General features: G+C 42.7%; 1 protein-coding gene across 3 annotated transcripts in view; it reads right to left on the bottom strand.

Moving 5' to 3' along the window:
- NCAPD3 (non-SMC condensin II complex subunit D3) overlaps positions 1 to 25,360 on the bottom strand; it is a 77,388-nt gene that overhangs the window by 25,443 nt on the left and 26,585 nt on the right. For 2 of the 3 annotated variants that reach the window (XM_059070623.2, XM_067039356.1), the window contains 6 exons: positions 10,973 to 11,046; positions 10,303 to 10,437; positions 9,020 to 9,240; positions 779 to 970; positions 357 to 454; positions 144 to 259 (listed from right to left, as the gene is read on the bottom strand). In XM_059070623.2, the coding sequence (XP_058926606.1) occupies positions 144 to 259; positions 357 to 454; positions 779 to 970; positions 9,020 to 9,240; positions 10,303 to 10,437; positions 10,973 to 11,046 (836 nt within the window). The remainder of the gene's footprint in view (positions 1 to 143; positions 260 to 356; positions 455 to 778; positions 971 to 9,019; positions 9,241 to 10,302; positions 10,438 to 10,972; positions 11,047 to 25,360) is intronic. The other variant, XM_067039357.1, reaches the window with a different exon arrangement.

Consider the following 25,360-nt stretch of genomic DNA (forward strand, 5'->3'; position numbering starts at 1 on the left):
AGGTGCTTCCTTGGAGAACTAACTGCTGGGGACCACCCACCCTTCCAGGTTCTCCGTGGAGAACACACCCCCAGCGTCAAGGCAGAGCATTATGTCTATGTACAGAAAAATGACAGACACACCCGGGAGAGTCTGTAGCATACCTGCTCCTCTGCTGGCGTCTCCGCAGATGCTCTACAGAGTCTTTGCAAAGTATCAACAGCTGGGCTGATCAACTGTGGTGACCACCAGAATCCGTTCAGCTTACTTTTGATAACATCTAAAAAAGAGATTCAATTCCCTTGAAGTTTTAACTCTTAAAAATATATATAAAGTGAGAGGCAAAGCCTCTTCATGATTCTCCAGTAGACACTCACCTGTCACCTTGTTCCGGGTGCTCTGAGGAAGATGCTTTGCAATATGCCCGATAACACAGAGGATGTGCCCTAAGGTGTCTGCATTGGGGTCTTGCTGCCTGTGCAAAGGGCAGAAGAAATATCAGTATAGAACCAAAGTAAAAATTGCTGCCAACAAAATACTTTTCTTCTGGATTATCAGTATTGGAGGAAGCAGAGTAGCACGGTTTAGGAGTCAAGTTGGGGAGCATTAAGGCACTTAATGTACTTGGACAATGAAAGCCTAAAAGTGATTCTTTTTCTCATGTTTGTTTTTACGCCAGAATTTAAAGAAAAGACCTGTGTATATTAATAGCTAGGAAAGAGCCCACTTCCTGAAGACATGAGCTTTGTTTCCAAGACTCTCTAGTGTCTGGTGGCAGCTAAATTACAAGCATGCAAACCTGCTTATTTTCTCCCAGGACTTTATGATTTGGGTGTAGTCCAGCGTGGGTGACGAGCCAGCAACCTTGGAGAGCAGCATCCAGGCCGGGGCCGAGTACTCCTTGTCAGTGTGGGAGAGCACATTGTTTACAAAAGTGGAGGAGAACTTATCTTTCTTGGACCAGACGTGAAAAGCCTTATCTAAATAGCGGCTGGAAAAAAGATGAGAAAGCAGAATTATAACTAAATACACAAAACTGTTCAGACCTGCCCCTCGGTGAAGGGTATCAACTTCTGCTCCAGGATTCTGGCACATAAAACATGCAAACAGAGGTTCCGAGCTAGTGGCTCATCTGATAGCAAACTAGGTATCTTTCTAATTATTATTACACTGAATAAGGTATATTTACCCCTCCCCTGTCTTTATTTTAAAAGAAAATAATAAAATTTCTTAATTCACTGGAGACCCTCTAAAATTTCTATGCAAACATATGGGGTAAGTTACCAATAACAGGTACATCCAGAGTCTACAGGGTTTTAGTGACCAAAAAAAATGTAGACATTGTCCTTTTTTCAATGGAAGGATTGGAGAGGAATGACATCTTAGCATTTAAATATGGTGATATTAAATGAGCTCGACTTTGCTACGACCTGCCAATACCGCTCAGAAATACATATATCAAACTTTTCTAAAATGAAAAATGCTTCTGATGTATTAAAGTGTTTGTGTGATGTCACTGCTATTTTTAAACCATTTCTTATTTTACTTTTTCCTATAGCACTGAATGACATCATGACTCATGAGACAAATGCAGTATTATATATTTAAGGGGAGAGAAAAATTACATTCCTCCCCCCAATTAATTTCTTCTACTGCTAGGCACACACACACACACACACACTCAGATTAGCAAGACTTTCTCATTAAACGAAAAAAAGAATTCTCAAAGCACACAGTAGGCAACTATAAGAAAATAAACACATCTACACACAATAAGCATATGCATATAAATGAATGGTTTCATTAATAACTTAGCTTTTGGTTAAAAATCTATCTAGAGTTTTACTGCAAATGAGTAACGTAATTTATATCTGACTGCTATCCAAAAGCAAGATACATGAAATCAGCAGATATTTAAAAGGTTATGTACAAGCATCACACAGAATAGTAACTGAAGTTTACTGCAGGAAGCCAAAAGAATGACAAAACACGCTCTGAATTTCCAGCTTTGAGATCTCAAACCTGGCTCCCCTCTGGCCACACACGCCCTCCACACGGGCTGCGCCGTCCCCCCAGCCTCCCAGCTGGATCCTCCGGTGGCCACGCTGCCCCTCACAAGCAGGGGATGCCAGCACCACTCAGAATGCGGTTCAGCAACCACCACCTGGTTTCCTGAAAAGCACTGCCGACCTCTATCCTAATACCAGACCAAAGCAACCCGCCTCCAGTGCCCATCTCAGTGCCCCCTGCTGGACAGAACGGACCACGCTCTCCCTTACACTCCAATCGACTTGTTTGACCTTTTCACTAATTCCTTTCCTTCTAATCACACCACCTGCTGATTTTGAAGACGTCTGTTCTTAGTCATCTTCTCTAACCTACAACCTAATAACTCTGAAACTGGGACTCCATCCCCAGCCCTCCCTCCACCCCCTGCCCTGCCCCACCTCTGCCTTCCGGGCCTGGTTCAACAGCAGCCCCACCCAGAAGCCCTTTCAGTTAGGATTCCTGGAGCGGCAGGCCTCTTAGCCTTTGCGTTGCTATTTCCTGCCTGGAGACCCTCACCATTAGGCCTGCCTGGTTACTCTCAACTCTTCCCACCTCTAGGGATGATTGAGGTCACACCACCATCAAAAGGAAGCTACCCTAAGCTAAAAAAAAGAAAAAAAGGTAAAACCCCATACTGCTCCACATGCTCCCTCCTGGCTGCCGTGACTCCCTTTCCACTGGACTGGGGGCAACCAGAGTGGACGGTGCAGGGCATCCTCAGCCCTCACAGCTGGCCCCCCCTCCCCGGCTTCCCACCGCTGGACAGCTCCTCTGGAGCCAGCTGCTTCCCCTGGACCCGGTCGCCACACCTTGAGCTCGAGTCATTCACCGGTGGCGAGTGTCCTCAGACTCTGGTCACAGACACAGCCGATCTGTGACACCTCCTGTGCTATGAACTCCCGGGGCCCCTGCAGCACACACCACGCATGCGCCCATGGCCCTGCACTGGCTGCATCCTCCACAAGAGCACCTCCTGCCCCTTGTTAACCGCCAAGGTCCAAACTCGAAGCTCACCTGTTCTGTGAAGTCTCCTGTCCTGAGCAGATCCTGGAATCCTAGTTACTTTGTTTATTAAAGAACTTATCACAAGAGTTTATTTATAGAACTCTATTCCACTGGCCCTACTGTTCTCAATCCTTTTTTAAAGTTGATTCCCTTGTTCAGTGGCTCTCACACTTTTTCTGCTCAGGGCCCTTTTAAACTCTTAAAAATTACCGACTGCCTCGAAGACCTTTTTTGTCCACGTGGGTTATATACCTATCAATATTTGCCATACTAGAAGTTAAAACAAATTTTAAAATACTTATCTATTAGTTCATCAGAAATAAGCCAATTACGTGTTAACATAAATAATGCAATTCTTTCCCTCAAGAAACCTGGTATCTTTCTCAAAACAAATAAAAACTTGGTAAGAACAGTGGCATTACTTTATACTTTTGTAGATCTCCTTATGGCCTGGCTTAAACAAAAGACGTGCATTCTTACATCTGATTCTCCATTCAATTTGTTTCAATACCACATGGCTTCAGGAAACTCTAGTACTGTCAAAGGGTAAAAGTGGCAATGGCACATGACATCTTAATATTACGATAAAGGCTGCCAACTAAAAACTGCCGCTTGCCATCTGCCTCTACAAGGATGAGGTCACTGGCCATTGCAGTCCCTTGACCTTCCACACCTCCTGAGAGGAGTCCTGCGCCAAGACCAGGAATGAGGCCCTCTGTGCTCTGGGAAAACTGGCAGAACAGGCCTTCAGATAAGATATTTTCAGAAGATTTTATGAGCCCAAATTCTTGCATCTTCTCATACCTAGAAAAGCACTAAAATCCATGAACAGGGACATCTGCTCCTCGTGACCAGCAGCAACCTTCTACCAAGATGTGTGCTTGACTGCATGTACGCCCCTCACCAAAATCACATATATACTGACCTCCCCCCCGCTACCTCTTTGGAGCAGTTCCTCAGAGCTACTGAGAGGCTGCCTCCCAGGCTATAGTCCTCAGTAAGCCCCAAATAAAACTGAACTCACAGCTGTTACACTGTGTGGGTTTTTTTTGTTGTTGACAGTTTTGGTAACCACAAAGGGATCCAGAGCAGTTCCCTGGCGGTCCAGTGGTTAGGACTTTGCCTTCCAATGGAGGGGGTGTGGGTTCAATTCCTGGTCAGGGGGCTAAGATTCCACATGCCTTGAGGCCAAAAAACCAAAACATAAAACGGAAGCAGTGTTGTAACACATTCAATACAGACTTTAAAATTGGACCACATCCAAAAAAAAAAATTTGGGGGAAAAAAAAAAAAAGGACCCAGAGCAGACTTCTCTCCATCTGAACTCTATAAGAACCAGAGCCTGGTACCAGCAGAGGCCTCTTGCACCCGTCCGCCTCCTCAGAGAGTCCAGACGAATTTTGGGTGAGTCTCTCCTGGTTCTCAGATCTGCCGTATTAGTTGATAACCTTGAGCTTTATTTCCAAGTATAAAACAGGGACCCGGCCCCCCTCGCTCAGCTGAGACACTGGGCACTCTGAGCTGAGTGGTTAGGTAGGAGACTGACCTGAAACCTTTCCCCAGCTCAGCTGCCTGAACAGAATTTGTCAGGGTAAAAATGAAGATATTACGTGAGAGCGCTGCTCTAAAGAAAAGGGACAAGGGTCCTCACGGTCAGTTACGGCTTTCTCAGGCAACTGAGAAACTTACGGGGATGGTAGAGGCAAGAGTCTTCACATTGCACAGTGGTCCCAGAGGGAAACCCACTCATTAATTAGAACACTTGCTCATCCAGGGATCACATATAAGAACTGGCCATTCAGTGATCCGAGCAGCCATGCTGGTCTTACACTGTAATACCTGATTCATGACTAAGTTTTAAAATGAAGCGATGAGATCTCTGGTTGTGTCTGTCTATCTGTGCATTTTTTATATATATATATTTTTATCTTTGGATGGTATTATCAAAATTAATTTGTAAATGAGCTCTACTTAATTGGCTTAAAGGAAATTAAGCACTTATATAAACTCTTAGAAATATAAAAGAAACTAACCCAAATGAATTTCAGGTTCATGTGAATTGGGAAATATTAACACCTGGTGTTAAAGTTTGTTGGTTTAATTAATACAGACATGTCCTTAGAGCCAACAACATGAAGTTTAATACTTACAGTGCAGCCAGGTTTAACAGAAGTCAAATAAGATCTTATTAAGTCTGTTGCAAATCTGTCAGCAAGAAAAATAACTTGGTATTGTGAAATTCTTTAAAGTAGATTAAATGTAAATGAAATAAGAACTTTTGAGTGAACTCTTGAGGACTAATTATGTTTTAAGAATGTCTACTTAAAAATAATCTCTCCAGATATTTGGGAACTTGAAATTTTAGAATTATGAAAGGAGTTCAGGGTAGAGATCAGGAATGAGGCCCTCTGTGCTCTGGGAAAACTGGCAGAACAGGCCTTCAGATAGGTAGGTATTTTCAGGAAGATTTTATGAGCCCAACTTCTTGCATCTTCTCATACCTAGAAAAGCACTAAAATCCATGAACAGAGACATCTGCTCCTCGTGACCAGCAGCAACCTTCTACCAAGATGTGTGCCTGACTGCCCATACCCCCTTCACCAAAATCACATATATACGGATCCGCCCCCCACCACAGCTCTTCAGAGCAATTCCTCAGTTACAGAGAGGCTGTCTCCTGGACTACAGTCCTCAGTAAGCCCCAAATAAAACTGAACTCTCAGCTCTCTGTGTGTATGTGTGCTTTTAAGACGACAAGAGAGTCTAAGCTCCTGAATCCACCACACTTTGAGAACTGCTGACCCTAATTCTACCCGCTCCTTGCTAACTTCGGCAAATACATTGTTTTCTAAATCGTGGTAACGTACATAACAAAACTTATTTTTAACCATTTTAAAGTACAGAGATCAGTGGCATTAAACCCATTCGCACTGTTGTGCAACCATCCACCCCCAGAGCTTTTTCTCACCCCACACTGAGACTCCGTACCCCTTAAGCAGTTCCTCCCCACCGCCCCTTTCTGCCTCCCGGAGTCTAACTATTCTAGGGATCTCACATAAGAGGAACCATCCAATAGTTGTCCTTTCATGTCTGGCTTATTTCACTTAGCGTGTTTTCAAGGTTCATCCATGTTATAGCATCTGTCAGAATTTTGTGACTTCTTAAGGCTGACTAATATTTCATTGTGTGTACAGACCACATCTTATTTATCTCTTCACCAGTGCATGGACACCTGGGTTGTTTCCATCTTTGAGCTGTTGTGGATCATGCTGCTGTGAACATGCTGTACTGGGCAAACACTGAGCATCACTTTATGGAGAAGAAAAAGGCTAAAAGCTCTGGTGCTCATATTATGTCCTCTTGTGTTTCTCTCTCCCTGTTCTCTGTTTCCTTTTATTTCTGGAGCTCTCTCCTCCTACTGTATAAAGTGTATCCTTTCACATATTATTCTTTTTCAGAAACTTTATCCCTTTCAATCATCCTCGATATTTTCTACATACTGGTCTTCTGACTTCAAATATGCACAGGTGTTTCCCCCATCTTAAAATGAAAACAGAGCCTATGAAGGAAGCTATGACACATCTTAATTGCAGGTAAGTTAAAGACCTAACTATAAAAGGGAAAGAAAAAAAAATCAAACTTCTAGGAGATTATATGGGAAAATATGCATATGATCCTGAGGTAGGAAAAGATTTCTTTAAAAAAACATTGACCGGGCTTCCCCGGTGGTGCAGTGGTTGAGAGTCCACCCGCCGATGCGGGAGACGCAGGTTCGTGCCCTGGTCTGGGAGGATCCCGCATGCTGCGGAGGAGCGGCTGGGCCCGTGAGCCGTGGCCGCTGAGCCTGCACATCCGGAGCCTGTGCTCCGCAACGGGAGGGGCCACAACAGTGAGAGGCCCGGGTACCACACACACACACACAAAAAAAACATTAACCATAAAGAAAACCACTGACAAACTGAACTCATCAAAACACATCATTAAGAGAGTAAAGAGGCAAATCATGGGATGGGAGAGATATCTGTAATACGTACAACAATGTTTGTACATAAATATATAATGAACACTTCCGGGTGAACAAGCAAAAGAGTGACAGCCTAATTAAAAAAAAAAAAAAAAAAAGGGCCGGAGACCTGGGCAGGTAATTCACAATGTGAATATCTAAATGCTAATCCACCTATGAAAAGAGGCTCAACTGCATTAGTCAACATGGCAGTGCAAATTAAAACCACCAAGAAATACCAGTATTGGTCTAAAATGGACCAAAATGGAGAAAAAGGAAGACGGACAACACGAAATGCAGGCCAAAATATGGAGCAACTGGAACTCTCATTAAGTGCTGCAAGGAAATGTAACTTGGTCCCACCACTCTGGAAAGCTGTCTGGCAGTAACCATGAAAGATGAATAAAAGCATACTCAACAGCACTGCTCTTAGGTGTACAGCCAAGAGAAATGTGTGCCAAAGATACGCATGGGAATATTCACAACAGCATTATAAACTCGTAATAAAAAACTGGAAACGACTCATAATCTATTAACAGTTGACTGAATACACTGCAGCTTATTCACAAATATCATACACACACACACACAGCAATGAAAGTGAATGAGCTACAGCTGCAAACAATAACTTGAATGAATCTTGTATTCCTTTGAGTAAAAGGAGTCGGACACACAAAGAAGACATACCACATAATTCCACTTACATGAAGGTGAAGAGTAGAGAAAACTCACACAATGGTGTTAAAATCACAGTGGTCGTTCCCTTTGAGGAGGGAAGGAGAGAGATTGGAAAAAAGAGTTTTCTCAGGCCCAGCAATGTTCTATTTCTGGACCTGGGTGGTGGTTACATGGCTACATTTTCTTTTATGATATTTACTGATCTTACAGTTTGATCTTACCGTTTGAACGTACAGTTTGTACGTTTTTCTATACATGTTATATTTTAATATAAAAGTTAAAAAAAGAAATGAAATAAACCTCCCAACCGTTTCTCATGAGCTAGTTAGTATACACTGGGTGTGCACAGTAAGATATCCCTAAGAAAAGCAAAAAAGTAGTCGATTCTACTGCTGGCTAAATTCCTCTCCCTTCCAGGAATTTCAGCAAAGCATAAAGTTGGTACTGATAAAATATGTAATGAATGAATGCATTTTCAGTCAGATTTTTAACAACAAAAGGGACCTTAAGAGATCGTGTAGTGTAACTGACTCTTCTTCCAAATGAGAAAACTAAGGCCCAGAGAGATGGGGTGATTTGCCAGGGCCACAGATGGTATACTAAATCTATTACTATCTATCAGTATCTATTTTTAAAAAATTTTTTATTTTATACTGGAGCATGGTTAACAATTATTAGTATCTCTTATGATACTAAATCTATTATTCTTTCCACTGGATGATAACTCCTCCATAAGTACATGTAAACAAGCAGGGAGGTGCTTCTTGTATGATAAAGAAAGAAAGGAAAGGAAAAGACAGTCGAGGGAGCACAAACACAAGCCAGCTGCAAGATTACTGCAGTAATCCTGAGATTAAAACTGATCGGTGCCGGTGCTAACTCTTCACTGCATTGCTCACTGCCGGTGAACACCCAGCAAATGCTATCAAATGGAAAAAACGCTGCAGTGTGGTTAGGTCAACCAACCCAATAAGATGTCAGAAAAAGTCTAACTTGTCGTACCCAGGAAGTCATCAATCATAATAACTAGTATTGTGGAAAGTTAATACAGCAAATCCATTCATGCTTTCTACTACATATGAAGACATCAATTCAAAGCTGGAAAACACTCAGAGAAAAGCAAAGGAAGCCTTCACAAAAACTGTCACCACAAAAATGCTAAGAGATTTGAACTAGGTCAAGGGAAAAAGATCAAGATTGAGTCTTCGTATATTAAACAATTTGGAGAGCTGCTTTTCCGAGATCAACGCATGAATTTATAATAAAAGCCCTTCCATAAGGACAAGCAGTTGCACACGAACGTACCCCAGTTCCTGGCTCTCTGTGCTCAGCAGTGTCAGCAGCGTCCAGGCGAGCACCTGGCTGTTGTCCCTGCCGTGGAACTGACCATGATGCCTGATGTTCTGCAGCAGGAGCTGGTCCAGACACTCCAGGGCCTTGTCCTGCACGGTGCTCTCACCATCCATCACAGCCCGGACAACCCCCCCCAGCCAGGTCTTCTGCACCTGGACACACTGAGGCTGTGCCTGAGGAGTTGAAAGTCAGGAAGTCGTAAAGACGCCGACGCTATCACAAATCCCCGATTTGAACACAAATCCCCGATTTGAACACAAATCGGGGAAGCTGGGATTGATGTTTTAGGATATGTTACAAACAGTTGCTCACATAATTACAAATAAGACATACAGTGGAAAAAATAATCAACATTCCAAATATATGTTAAAACCAAATTCAAGCTCCAGTAACTGTAAATCAGTGCATACTGAAATTTTGGATTTATTTATTTATTTATTTTTGGCTGCATTGGGTCTTCGTTGCTGCACACAGCCTTCTCATTGCTGTGGCTTCTCTTGTTGCGGAGCATGGGCTCTAGAGCACAGGCCCAGTAGTTGTGACACACGGGCCTAGCTGCTCCGTGGCATGTGGTACCTTCCTGGACCAGGGATCGAACCCGTGTACCCCGCATTGGCAGGCAGATTCTTAACCACTGCACCACCAGGGAAGTCCCATACTGGAATTTTAGACTTGCACAGTGATTATCTCATTACAGGTAGTGAAGCAGCACTTTTTCGTAATTCTAGATCGAGAGCAAATAGTAAATTTTTATCCTAAGGAGTAATTAGAATAGATGCTAACAGAGAAAGTCAAAACATGCATTGCTTAATGCTTTCTATCATTAAATAAAGAAAAAAACTCACTTTAAAAATTCTTCAAAAACTAATTATTTGGCAAAAGTACATTACATATAGGATTAGTGGATCTGCTCTTTTGGCAATATCACCTATATAGGTTTTAATGGGCAAAAATTAATCTAGGCCTCTTGCCTAACCAAATTAATTTTAAAATTCACATTTCTATATGAGATGTAACCTGAAGTCAACAGAATGCTAACCATTAACATTCTCTAGCATTAGTCATATTATATTTAATATGAAATGCAATCTACCAGAGGTAATGGACACATTCCTTTCTCTTACACTGTAGAATCCTACAGTGGACTTAGGAGAGGTTCTAACAGGTACTTCATCAAGCTGAATTATCTGTAATGTAAAATACCACCCATCAGACACATGATGGCTGCGTCTCACCATAAGAAGCTCGGTGAGAGACTGCAAGGCCTGCTTGCGGACAGACACAGCAAGGTCCCGACATCGGTCCTGCAGGATAGACAGCTCTTCTTTCATACCCGAGACGTCACAGTGCTTCAAAATACTCACTAAGACCTAGAAGGTCATGTGTAACATGAAGGGGTGACTTAGGCATAACGTCAATACAAAAAGCAAAACTGCCGACAAAATACTGCCTTTTATGTTTGTGAGTCTTTCATTTGAGATCACAGATCCATCCCTCCTCCCAGTAACATCCCACCTTTTAGAATCTGATGAAATTTAACACCTTTCTGGAGAAAACTTGACATACATTTTATACAAACAAGTACTCTGAAACAATTTCAGGGGTTTCATGAACCCTATCAAAATCCATCCATGGTCCCCAGGTTAAGAATCCTTATTCTAAAAAATAAAATTAAGGATATAAAATTGTGATTCCTAAAAAGCCAGCAACCCAGTAGGAACACTTAAGAACAGATGATCCTTCAGTTCATCTATGTAATTTACATTTAACGGGAACAAGGTGAACTAACATTAAGGGAAAAGTGAGTGATGAATACGGCCAAAGGGTTTTAAAAAGTCTCTTGCATGTTCAAGTTGGTAGTGCTTAAAAAGAGTACGCGAAAAGAATGTCCAGAAAAACTCACACCTGGAGCGCAGACTTCCTGACGTTGGTCTTCTCATCTCCGACCCTGCTCCGCAACATCATCATGAGACCCCTTCCTGTTGAGCAAACATCACAGTCATCCCAGCCTAAGAACACCACATAATCCTAAGAACATGCTGTAATCTAAGACTGACTCGTTAGCTGGTCTTAAATCATAAGAAATTAGAGCATGAAAGGACACACAAAAAGAAGAAAATCCGAATAATTAGCTATTCACAATAATGAAAAAGGCAGAGTAGTAAAATTTTAGAAGGGCATAAATTCTGGAAAATTTAGTTTTAAATCCAGGCTGCTAAGTCTAAAATTCTGAATGAATTATTTAGATCTCTATTCTGTTTACTACATCCGGTTTTTTAAAGACTAAGTAAAATAATACATAACAGTAGCTTTAAAACCTTTCCATTAATGGTCCCTTTACACTATTAGAAATTACTGAAGACTCCTAAGAGCTTTTTTAATGTGAATTATATCTTTTAACATGAATTAGAAATTTAAACTGAGAATTGTAAAAAGATTTAATAATTCATTTTAAAATAACAAGGCACGTCACTTATAAACGGTATATTTTTTAACTAAAATATAACTATTGTCCAAAACAAAAAAAGTTTAGTGAAAAGAATACCACTGATTTACATTTCTGCAAACTCTTTAATGTCTGGCTTAATAAAAAACAACTGGATTCTCATCTCTGCTTCTATCTGCTTCTGCCTGTCTGGGACCTCTGCAATACTCCAAATTACACTTGTGAGAAAATCAGAGTGTAGAAGGTAAATGACATCTAAATATTATTATGAAAACTGTATTAACTTCAAGGACCCACTGAAGGAGGCTTAGGGACCCAAAACCACACTTAAGAACTGCTGAGGTACAAGAAAGAACATTAAAAAATGAAACAATACGGAAAGCAATAAAGAAAATCAATGAAACCAAAGTAGGTTCCTTGAAAAATATCAACAAAATTAACAACATTTTCCTAGACTAAGAAAATGAGAGAAGAGTCAAATTGCTAAAATCAGGAATGAACGAGAGAACATTACTACTGACTTCACAGAAATAAAAAGGTTACGAACACTACAAACAATTTTATGCTAACAAATTAAGTAACACAGATGAAATTTCTACAAAGTTAAGAATTAGGGAAACTAACTCAAGAAGAAACAAAGACACACTTCCCCCTAATACACAAAGGGCCAGGACCGGATGGCTTTACTGGAAAAGTCTGCCAAATGTTAACAAAATCGCCAATTAACAAAAATTAATACCAATGCCTCATAAACTCTTTCAAAAAAACAGAATCTCTTCAGTTTCACTTTCCACCTCCCTCTGTGAAGCCAGTATTATCGTGAGAGCAAAACCAGACAAAACACCTCAAGAGTACAACAGACCCAAATCCCTTCTGAATATAGACATAAAATCCTCGGCAAAATATTAGCAAATTAAACCTAGCAAGATACAAAAAGGATTACACGCCATGCTTGGGATTTATCCCAGGACATAGGAAAATCACTCACTGTGATATATCACCATAGGACAAAGGACAAAGGCCACGTGATCATCTCCATAGACACTCCATAGATCATCTCCATAGAAAAAGTATTTGCAAAATCCTACACCTATTCATGATAAAAACTCAACAAACTCAGAACAGAAGGAAACTCCTACACACCGATAAAGGCCATCCTGAAAAAACTCACAGCTAACCACTCAATGGTGAAAGACGAAAAGCTTTCCCTCTAAGAACAGAAGAAAGACAAAGACCTCTGCTTTCCCCACTTCTTTTCAACACCACTAGAGGTCCTAGCTGGGGAAAATGGGAAAGAAAAAGAAATAAAGGTATTCAGGCTAGATAAAACAAATAACTCTATTCACAGATGGCATGATTTGATATGTAGAAAATCCTAAGAAATCTCTCTCTCTCTCACACACACACACACAAAACCTTTTAAGGCTAGTAACAAATTTAATAGTGTCGCAGGACACAAGATCAACCATCAAAAATCAGTTGTAAAACCTAGCAATAAATTCAAAAATGAAATTAAGAAAACAATTTCATTTACAACAGTATCAAAGAGAATAAAATACTTAGGAATATGTTCAAAGAGCAAGAGTTATACACTGAAAACTATAAAACATCATTGAAACAAATTAAAGGAGACCTAAATATAGAAAGGCACCCCTTGTTCAGGACTGGAAAGCTTAGTATTTTTAAGATGGCAATACACCCCACATTGATTAAGAGGTCAATCCCTATCAAAACGCAAGGTGGCTTTTTTGCAGACATTGACAGCTGAACCTAAAATTCATATGGAAATACAAGAGACACAAAATAGCCAAACCAATCTTGAAAAGCAAGAACAAGGATGCAGAGTGCACACTTTCTGATTTCAAAATTACTGTAAAGCAACAGTAATCAACACAGAGTGGTACTGGCATACAGATGGACAATGAAATATCAATGGAATAGAATTGAGAGTACAGAAATAAGCACACATGCCTATGGTCAACTGATTTTTGACAAGAGTGCCAAGAGCATTCAAAGGTGAAAAAACAGTCCTTTAAACAAAGGGTGCTCCATCAATCTGATATTCACTTGTGAAAGCTGGACCCCTACCTCACACCATATGCAAAAATTAACTCAAAATTGAACCAAGACAAAAATGTAAAAGCTAAAACTATAAAACTCTTAGAACACCATCAAGAAAGTGAAAAGATAACCCACAGAATGAGAAAAAGATATGTGCAAATTATATCTGATGAGGAACTTGGATGCACAATAGACGAAGAACTTTCATCTCAAAAGATAAGTGGACATTTGGGTTGTTCCCACCTTTTTGGCTATTATGAACGATGCTCTTATGAACATTCTTGTACCAGTCTTGGGTATGAATATATTTTCATTCCTTGTGGGTGCACACTCAGGAATCATATCAGATCATGCCATCTGTAAACTGCTGGGTCATGTGGTAAACTCTATGTCTAACGTTCTGAGGAACTGCCAGACTGAATGAACACACAAAATGTGGTCTATCCATACAATGGACTATATGCAGCCATAAAAAGGAACAGAGTACTGATACATGCTACAACACGGATGAACCTTGAAAACGAGTGGTAGAGGAAAGAAGCTATCCACAGAAGGTCACATGTTGTAGGATTCCATTTATATGGAATGTCCAAAACAGGTGAATCCACAGAGACAGAGGCAGGGGGAAGGGGAGAATGGAGAGTGACTGCTCACAGGTATGGGGTTTCTTTATCAGCTATTTAAAAGTTTCTGGAAGTTGATAACACAATTTCATGAATATACTAAAAACCACTGAATTCAATACACTTTAAATGGTGAATTTTACGATACGTGAATTCTCTCTCAAAACAAAACCAAAAAACACCAACAAAGGTACTTATTAGCACAGTGACTGGCATGTAGTAACTATACAAATTTTTTAAAGTATAGTTAATGCTAATAATATGTCTCTTTAGGGACTTCCCTGGTGCTGTAGTGGTTAAGAATCTGCCTGCCAATGCAGGGGACACGGGTACAATCCCTGGTCCGGGAAGATCTCACATGCCGTGGAACAACTAAGCCCATGCACCACAACTACTGAGCCTGCGCTCTGGAGCCCACACACCACAACTACTGAGCCCACACACCACAACTACTGAAGCCTGCACACTCTAGGGCCTGTGTGCTTAGAGCCTCTACTCTGCAACGAGAAGCCACTGAAACAAAAAGCCCGCGCACCGCAACGAAGAGTAGCCCCCGCTCGACACAACTAGAGAAAGCCAGCGTGCAACAACGAAGACCCAACGCAGCCCACCCCGCCAAAAAAAAAGTCACTTTAGTTTATCAAAAGTAAGATAGGGGACTTCCCTGGTGGTGCAGTGGTTAAGAATCCACCTACCAATGCAGGGGACACAGGCTCGAGCCCTGGTCTGGGAAGATCCCACATGCTGTGGAGCAACTAAGCCTGTGTGCCACAACTACTGAGCCTGCGCTCCAGAGCCCACGAGCCACAACTACTGAAGCCCATGCACCTAGAGCCCATGCTCTACAACAACAGAAACCACCGCAAAGAGAAGCCCATGCACCGCAACAAAGAGTAGCCCCCGCTCACTACAACTAGAGAAAGCCCGCATGCAGCAACGAAGATCCAATGCAGCCAAAAATAAATATATAAATAAATACATTTATTTAAAAAAAAACAAACAGTAAGATGGGAACACGGTCGCTATACATCTGGCAAATTTTTATACTTACGAAGCATCATTAAATCAGTACAACTCAATAGTGTTTGGAAGTGTCTGTGCAACAGTGAATCTGTAACTTGCTCAGACTGGAATTAAACCAGACATTTTTCCAGATTAAATTTCTTTACATATTTTAGGGAATCTGTTTATACATACTAAGTTATTGCTCTGAATTTGAGTAACACATGCTATCTAGCCATTTAAATGTAATCTTCCAGGGTGCAATGATAAGTAATGATCCTCATGGCACGCTACATGTGCTTCAGCATCCATCTCACAAAATTACGATTTTATGTACACACATACCTGCCTCTCCCACTGCTCCTTAAGAGATGGAACTATATTTTGTTAGTCTGTACCTGCAATGCCTTGCACAGACTGGGAGGGACCACATAGATGTTTATCGAATAAACTAATAAATCTAATTATATCACTTATCCTCTACAAATGTTTTTTCTTTGAAAGTCACTTCTCTAAACATAATTTCTATGAACCTGACAACAGCCCTTTGTGAAAGACAGGGAAGGTGTTAGGATCAGAAGTGACAAGCAGGCGGCGCGTTCTGCCGACTCCCATGTCTTGGGTCTGCAGCTCTTTAGTAGCAGTGTTGGGATACGATTTCAGATTGCCTCTCATTTCTAATGTAGTTTTTCCCCTACTACATTATGCTATGTCATAGCATAAGTGAAAGAAAAGCCCAGAAAAGTGACTTTCTCAAGACCATACAGCTAGATAGAAACAGAATCTGAGAGTAGCTCCAGGTCTATCTACTACCTAGCCCAGGTGTGTTTCTTCCCTCCTGAATCACACTGACGCTTTACCATCCCAGATTATTCTGGCTTCAGTAAGTCACTGAAAGAGAACAGGCATCACTTGTGTTCAGAAACTTGTGCTGGGATCCATGGGAGAGAGCACCCTATAATCACTCCTATTAAAGAATGGTTCATACTGTTGGTGAAGAGAAATTATCTAAATTCCGAACTTTTTCAATGGAAGCTTGGGCTCACAGTTCCCTACCATGTATTAAAAATGGATTCTGGGGGCTTCCCTGGTGGCGCAGTGATTGGGAGTCCGCCTGCCGATGCAGGGGACGCGGGTTTGTGCTCCGGCCCGGGAAGATCCCATGTGCCGTGGAGTGGCTGGGCCCGTGAGCCACGGCCGCTGAGCCTGCGCGTCCGGAGCCTGTGCTCCGCAATGGGAGAGGCCACAACAGTGAGAGGCCCGCGTACCGCAAAAAAAAGGATTCTGGGATAGCTTAATCAGAGTCAAGACGCCAGGTGAAAAAAGTAATAAGGAATAAAAAACACACACAAGGGAGACAGCTTAAAGATGGCGGAAGAGTAAGATGCGGAGATCTCCTTCCTCCTCACAGAGAATCAGAACTACATCTACACGTGGAACTTCTCCTATAGAACACCCACCGAACGCTGGCAGAAGACCTCAGACCTCCCAAAAGGCAAGAAACTCCCCACATTCCTGGGTAGGGCAAAAGAAAAAAGAACAAACAGAGACAAAGAATAGGAACGGGACCTACACGAGTGGGAGGGAGCCGTGAAGGAGGAAAGACTCCCACACACTAGGAGCCCCTTCACGGGCGGAGACTGCGGGTGGCGGAGGGGGGAGCTCCGGAGCCGCGGAGGAGAGCGCAGCCACAGGGTGCGGAGGGGATAGCGGAGAGATTCCCGCAGAGGATCGGTGCCGACCGGCACTCACCAGCCCGAGAGGCTTGTCTCCTCCCCCGCCGGAGTGGGTGGGGGCCGGGAGCTAAGGCTCCGGCTTCAGTCGGATCCCAGGGAAAGGTCTGGAGTTGGCAGAGTGAAAACAGCCTGAAGGGGTTAGTGCGCCACGGCTGGCTGGGAGGGTGTCCAGTTGAAGTCTGGAGCTGCCGAAGAGGCAAGAGACCTTTTCTTGCCTCTTTGCTTCCTCGGGCGTGAGGAGAGGGGATTAAGAGCACAGCGTAAAGGAGCTCCAGAAACGGGCGCGAGCTGCGGCTGTCGGCAGGGACAGTGGAGACGGGTGTGGGACGCTAGGGTTGCTGCTGCCGCCACCAAGAGGCCTGTGTGTGAGCGCGGGTCACTCTCCACACCGGCCCTTCCCAGAGCCCGTGCAGCCCGCCACTGCCGGGGTCCCGGGATCCAGGGACAGCTTCCCCGGGAGAATGGGAAAGGCGCCGCGCACGCGCCTTGGGCCTGTGCGGCATCACGTCGGCCTCTGCCGCCGCGGACTCGCCCCGCACCCGTGCCACTCCCTCCCCCCAGCCTGAGTGAGCCGGAGCCCCCGAATCAACTGCTCCTTTAACCCCGTCCAGTCTGAGCGAAGGGCAGATGCCCTCGGACGACCTACATGCAGAGGCGGGGCCAAGTCCAAAGCTGAACCCCAGGAGCTGTGCGAACAAAGAGGAGAGGGAGAGGTCTCTCCCAGCAGCCTCAGAAGCGGCGGATTAAAGCTCCACAATCAACTTGAAGTGCCCTGCATCTGTGGAAAACCTGAACAGACAATGAATCATCCCAAGTTGAGGAGGTGGACTTTGGGAACAAGATATACTATTATTTTCCCCTTTTTTTCTTTTTGTATGTGTGTGCTGCTGTGTGAGATTTTGTCTTATAGCTTTGCTTTCACCATTTGTCCTAGGGTTAGACCGACCCGTTTTTTGTTTTTTTCAATAGAAATTTTTTTCTTAATAATTATTTTTTATTTTAATAACTATACTTTATCCTACTTTATTTTGTCTTCTCCCTTTCTTTCTTGCTTTCTTCCTTCCTTCCTCCCTTCTTTCCTCCCTTCCTTCCTTTCTTCCTCTCCACCTTCCTTCCTTCCTTTCTTGCTTTCTTCCTTCCTTTCTTCCTTCTTCCCTCCCTCCTTCCTTCCTTCCTTCTTTCCCTCCTACCTTTTCTTTCCTTTCTATTTTTTCTCCCTTTTATTTTGAGCCATGTGGATTAAAGGCTCTTGGCGCCCCAGCCAGGCACCAGGGCTGTGTCTCTGAGGTGGGAGAATCAACCTCAAGACACTAGTCCACAAGAGACCTCCCAGCTCCACGCAATATCAAATGGCGCAAATCTCCCAGAGATCTCCATCTCAACACCAAGACCCAGCTTCACTCAAGGACCAGCAACGAACAGTGCTGGACACCCTATCCCCAACAAAGAGCAAGACAGGTCTACAGCCCCATCCATTAGCAGAGAGGCTGCCTAAAATCATAATAAGGCTACCAACATCCCCAATCACACCACCAGACGTGGACCTGCCCACCAGAAAGACAAGATCCAGCCTCATCCACCAGAACAGAGGCACTAGTCCCCCCAGCCAGGGTACCTACTCAACCCACTGAACCAACCTTAGCCACTGGGGACAGCCACCTAAAACAACGGGAACGACGAACCTGCAACCTACAAAAAGGAGACTCCAAACACAGTAAGATAAGTGAAATGAGAAGACAGAAAACCACACAACAGATGAAGGAGCAAGATAAAAACACACCAGACCTAACAAATGAAGAGGAAATAGGCAGTCTACCTGAAAAAGAATTCAGAATAATGATGGTAAAGATGATTCAAAATCTTGGAAATAGAATAGACAAATTGCAAGAAACAGTTAACAAGGACCAAGAAGAAATAAAGAGGAAGCAAGCAACGATGAGCAACACAATAAATGAAATGAAAAATACTCTAGATGGGATCAATAGCAGAATAACTGAGGCAGAAGGATGGATAAGTGACCTGGAAGATAAAATAGTGGAAATAACTACTGCAGAGCAGAATAAAGAAAAAAGAATGAAAAGAACTGAGGACAGTCTCAGAGACCTCTGGGACAACATTAAACGCACCAACATTTGAATCATAGGGGTCCCAGAAGAAGAAGAGAAAAAGAAAGGGAATGAGAAAATATTTGAAGAGATTATAGTTGAAAACTTCCCTAATATAGGAAAGGAAATAGTCAACCAAGTCCAGGAAGCACAGAGAGTCCCATACAGGATAAACCCAAGGAGAAACACGCCAAGACACATAGTAATCAAACTGTCAGAAATTAAATACAAAGAAAACATATTAAAAGCAGCAAGGGAAAAACAACAAATAACACACAAGGGAATCCCCATAAGATTAACATCTGATCTTTCAGCAGAAACTCTACAAGCCAGAAGGGAGTGGCAGGACATATTTAAAGTGATGAAGGAAAAAACCCTACAACCAAGATTACTCTACCCAGCAAGGATCTCATTCAGATTTGATGGAGAAATTAAAACCTTTACAGACAAGCAAAAGCTGAGAGAGTTCAGCACCACCAAACCAGCTCTACAACAAATGCTAAAGGAACTTTTCTAGGCAAGAAACACAAGAGAAGGAAAAGATCTAGAAGAACCACCCAAAACAGTTAAGTAAATGGTAATAGGAACATACATATCAATAATTACCTTAAATGTAAATGGATTAACTGCTCCCACCAAAAGACACAGACTGGCTGAATGGATACAAAAACAAGACCCATATATATGCTGTCTACAAGAGACCCACTTCAAACCTAGGGACACATACGGACTGAAAGTAAGGGGATGGAAAAAGATATTCCATGCAAATGGAAATCAGAAGAAAGCTGGAGTAGCAATTCTCATATCAGACAAAATAGACTTTAAAATAAAAACTATTACAAGAGACAAAGAAGGACACTACATAATGATCAAGGGATCGATCCATGAAGAAGATAGAACAATTGTAAATATTTATGCACCCAACATAGGAGCACCTCAATACATAAGGCAAATACTAACAGCCTTAAAAGGGGAAATCGACAGTAACACAATTATAGGGGACTTTAACACCCCACTTTCACCAATGGACAGATCATCCAAAATGAAAATAAATAAGGAAACACAAGCTTTAAATGATACATTACACAAGATGGACTTAATTGATATTTATAGGACATTCCATCCAAAAACAACAGAATACACATTTTTCTCAAGTGCTCATGGAACATTCTCCAGGATCGATCATATATTGGGTCACAAATCTAGCCTTGACAAATTTAAGAAAATTGAAATCGTATCAAGTATCTTTTCCTACCACAACGCTATGAGACTACATATCAATTACAGGAAAAGATCTGTAAAAAATACAAACACATGGAGGCTAAACAATACACTACTTAATAATGAAGTGATCACTGAAGAAATCAAAGAGGAAATCAAAAAATACTTAGAAACAAATGACAATGGAGACACGACGACCCAAAACCTATGGGATACAGCAAAAGCAGTTCTAAGAGGCAAGTTTATAGCAATACAATCATACCTTAAGAAACAGGAAACATCTCGAATAAACAACCTAACTTTGCACTTAAAGCAATTAGAGAAAGAACAAAAAAACGCCAAATTTAGCAGAAGGAAAGAAATCCTAAAGATCAGATCAGAAATAAATGAAAAAGAAATGAAGGAAACAATAGCAAAGATCAATAAAAGTAAAAGCTGGTTCTTTGAGAAGATAAATAAAATTGATAAACCATTAGCCAGACTCATCAAGAATAAAAGGGTCAGAAGACTCAAATCAATAGAATTAGAAATGAAAAAGGATATGTAGCAACTGACACTGCAGAAATACAAAAGATTATTAGAAATTACTACAAGCAACTGTATGGCAATAAAATGGACAACCTGGAAGAAATGGACAAATTCTTAGAAATGCACAACCTGCTGAGTCTGAACCAGGAAGAAATAGAAAATATGAACAGACCAATCACAAGCACTGAAATTGAAACTGTGATTAAAAATCTTCCAACAAACAAAAGCCCAGGACCAGATGGCTTCACAGGCGAATTCTATCAAACATTTAGAGAAGAGCTAACACCTATCCTTCTCAAACTCTTCCAAAAGATAGCAGAGGGAGGAACACTCCCAAACTCATTCTATGAGGCCAACATCACCCTGATACCAAAACCAGACAAAGACGTCACAAAGAAAGAAAACTACAGGCCAATATCACTGATGAACATAGATGCAAAAATCCTCAACAAAATATTAGCAAACAGAATCCAACAGCACATTAAAAGGATCATACACCATGATCAAGTGGGGTTTATCGCAGGAATGCAAGGATTCTTCAATATACGCAAATCAATCAACGTGATACACCATATCAACAAACTGAAGGAGAAAAACCATATGATCATCTCAATAGATGCAGAGAAAGCTTTTGACAAAATTCAACACTCATTTATGATAAAAAAACCCTGCAGAAAGTAGGCATACAGGGAAATTTCCTCAACAAAATAAAGGCCATATATGACAAACCCACAGCCAGCATTGTTCTCAATGGTGAAAAACTGAAACCATTTCCACTAAGATCAGGAACAAGATAAGGTTGCCCACTCTCACCACTCTTATTCAACATAGTTTTGGAAGTTCTAGACACAGCAATCAGAGAAGAAAAAGAAATAAAAGGAATCCAAATAGGAAAAGAAGAAGTAAAGCTCACTGTTTGCAGATGCCATGATAACTATACATAGAGAATACTAAGGATGCTACCAGAAAACTACTAGAGCTAATCAATGAATTTGGTAAAGTTGCAGGATATAAAATTAATGCACAGAAATCTCTGGCATTCTTATACACTAATGATGAAAAATCTGAGAGTGAAATTAAGAAAACACTCCCATTTACCATTGCAACAAAAAGAATAAAATATCTAGGAATAAACCTACCTAAGGAGACAAAAGACTTGTATGCAGAAAACTATAAGACACTTATGAAAGAAATTAAAGATGATACAAATAGGTGGAGAAATATACCATGTTCTTGGATTGGAAGAATCAACATTGTGAAAATGACTATACTACCCAAAGCAATCTACAGATTCAATGCAATCCCTATCAAATTACCACTGGCATTTTTTACAGAACTAGAACAAAAAATTTCACAATTTGTATGGAGACACCAAAGACCCCGAATAGCCAAAGCAATCTTGAGAACGAAAAATGGAGCTGGAGGAATCAGGCTCCCTGACTTCAGACTATACTACAAGGCTACAGTAATCAAGACAGTATGGTACTGGCACAAAAACAGAAATATAGATCAATGGAACAGGATAGAACGCCCAGAGATAAACCCACACACATATGGTCACCTTATCTTTGATAAAGGAGGGAAGGATACACAGTGGAGAAAAGACAGCCTCTTCAATAAGTGGTGCTGGGAAAACTGGACAGCTACCTGTAGAAGTATGAAATTAGAACACTCCTTAACACCACACACAAAAATAAACTCAAAATGGGTTAAAGACCTAAATGTAAGGCCAGACACTATCAAACTCTTAGAGGAAAACATAGGCAGAACACTATACGACATAAATCACAGCAAGATCCTTTTCGACCCATCTCCTAGAGAAATGGAAATAACAACAAAAATAAACAAATGGGACCTAATGAAACTTAAAAGCTTTTGCACAGCAAAGGATACCATAAACAAGACCAAAAGACAACCCTCAGAATGGGAGAAAATAGTTGCAAATGAAGCAACTGACAAAGGATTAATTTCCAAAATTTATAAGCAACTCATGCAGCTCAATAACAAAAAAACAAACAATCCAATCCAAAAATGGGCAGAAGAACTAAATAGACATTTCTCCAAAGAAGATATACAGATTGCTAACAAACACATGAAAGAATGCTCAACCTCATTAATCATTAGAGAAATGCAAATCAAAACTACAATGAGCGGAGACGGCTTAAAGATGGCGGAAGAGTAAGACACGGAGATCTCCTGCCTCCTCACAGAGACATCAGAAATACATCTACACGTGGAACTTCTCCTATAGAACACCCACCGAACGCTGGCAGAAGACCTCAGACCTCCAAAAAGGCAAGAAACTCCCCACATATCTGGGTAGGGCAAAAGAAAAAAGAATAAACAGGGACAAAAGAATAGGGACGGGACCTACGCCAGTGGGAGGGAGCTGTGAAGGAGGAAAGACTCCCACACACTAGAGGCCCCTTCGCGGGCGGAGACTGCGGGCGCCGGAGGGGGAAGCCCCGGAGCCACGGAGGACAGCTCAGCCACAGGGGTGCGGAGGGCAAAGCGGAGAGATTCCCGCAGAGGATCGGTTCCGACCGGCACTCACCAGCCCGAGAGGCTTGTCTGCTCGCCTGCCGGGGCGGGCGGGGCCGGGAGCTGAGGCTCGGGCTTCAGTCGGATCCCAGGGAAGGGTCTGGAGTTGGCAGAGTGAAGACAGCTTGAAGGGAGCTAGTGCGCCACGGCTGGCCGGGAGGGAGTTCGGGAGAAGTCTGGAGCTGCCGAAGAGGCAAGAGACCTTTTCCTCCCTCTTTGCTGCCTGGGCGCGAGGAGAGGGGATTAAGTGCGCCGCTTGAAGGAGCCCCAGGGGCGGGCGCGGAGCTGCCGAAGAGACAAGAGACTTTTTCTTGCCTCTTTGCTTCCTCGGGTGTGAGGTGAGGGGATTAAGAGCACCGCGTAGAGGAGCTCCAGAAACGGGCGCGAGCCGCGGCTGTCGGCACAGACAGTAGAGACGGGTGTCGGACGCTAAGGTTGCTGCTGCCACCACCAAGAGGCCTGTGTGCGAGCACAGGTCACTCTCCACACCGGCCCTCCCGGGAGCCCGTGCGGCCCGCCACTGCCGGGGTCCCGGGATCCAGGGACAGCTTCCCCAGGAGAACGCACAGCGCGCCTTGGGCCTGTGCAGCGTCACGCCGGCCTCTGCCGCTGCGGACTCGCCCCGCCCCCGTGCCACTCCCTCCCCCCAGCCTGAGTGAGCTGGAGCCCCCGAATCAACTGCTCCTTTAACATCGTCCTGTCTGAGCGAAGGGCAGTCGCACTCGGACAACCTACACGCAGAGGTGGGGCCAAGTCCAAAGCTGAACCCCAGGAGCTGTGCGAACAGAGAGGAGAGGGGGAGGTCTCTCCCAGCAGCCTCAGAAGCGGCGGATTAAAGCTCCACAATCAACTTGAAGTGCCCTGCAGCTGTTGAAAACCTGAATAGACAACGAATCATCCCAAGTTGAGGAGGTGGACTTTGGGAGCAAGATATACTATTATTTTCCCTTTTTTTTTCTTTTTGTGAGTGTGTATGTGTGTGCTGCTGTGTGAGGGTTGTCCTAGGGTTAGACCGACCCATTTTTCTGTTTTTTTTTTTTTCTTTTTTTTTTAAAGGAAATTTTTCTTCTTAATAATTATTTTTTATTTTAATAACTATACTTTATACTACTCTGTCTTCTCCCTTTCTTTCTTCCTTTCTTCCTTCCTTTCTTCCCTCCTTCCCTCCTTTCTCCCTTCCTTCCCCCCTTCTTTCCTCCCTTCCTCTCTTCCTTCCTCCCTTTCTTCCTCTGCACCTTCCTTCCTTCCTTTCTTGCTTCCTTCCTTCATTTCTTCCTTCCTTTCTTCCTTCCTTCCCTCCCTCCCTCCTTCCTTCCTTTTCTTTCCTTTCTATTTATTCTACCTTTTATTTTGAGCCGTGTGGATTAAAGGTTCTTGGCACCCCAGCCAGGCACCAGGGCGGTGTCCCTGAGGTGGGAGAACCAACCTCAAGACACTAGTCCACAAGAGACCTCCCAGCTCCACGTAATATCAGACGGCGAAAATCTCCCAGAGATCTCCATCTCAACACCAAGACCCAGCTTCAATCAAGGACCAGCAAAGAACAGTGCTGGACACCCTATCCCCAACTAAGAGCAAGACAGGTCTACAGCCCCATCCATTAGCAGAGAGGCTGCCTAAAATCATAATAAGGTAACCAACATCCCCAAACACACCACCAGACGAGGACCTGCCCATCAGAAAGACAAGATCCAGCCTCATCCACCAGAACAGAGGCACTAGTCCCCCCAACCAGGGAATCTACTCAACCCACTGAACCAACCTTAGCCACTGGGGACAGCCACCAAAAACAACAGGAACTACGAACCTGCAGCGTGCAAAAAGGAGACCCCAAACACAGTAAGATAAGCGAAATGAGAAGACAGAAAAACACACAACAGATGAAGGAGCAAGATAAAAACACACCAGACCTAACAGATGAAGAGGTAATAGCCAATCTACCTGAAAGAGAATTTAGAATAATGATGGTGAAGATGATGCAAAATCTTGGAAATAGAATAGACAATTTGCAAGAAACAGTTAACAGGGAC

This window comes from Kogia breviceps, chromosome 7 (genome assembly GCF_026419965.1).
Source record: "Kogia breviceps isolate mKogBre1 chromosome 7, mKogBre1 haplotype 1, whole genome shotgun sequence".
Taxonomy (NCBI): Eukaryota; Metazoa; Chordata; class Mammalia; order Artiodactyla; family Physeteridae; genus Kogia; species Kogia breviceps.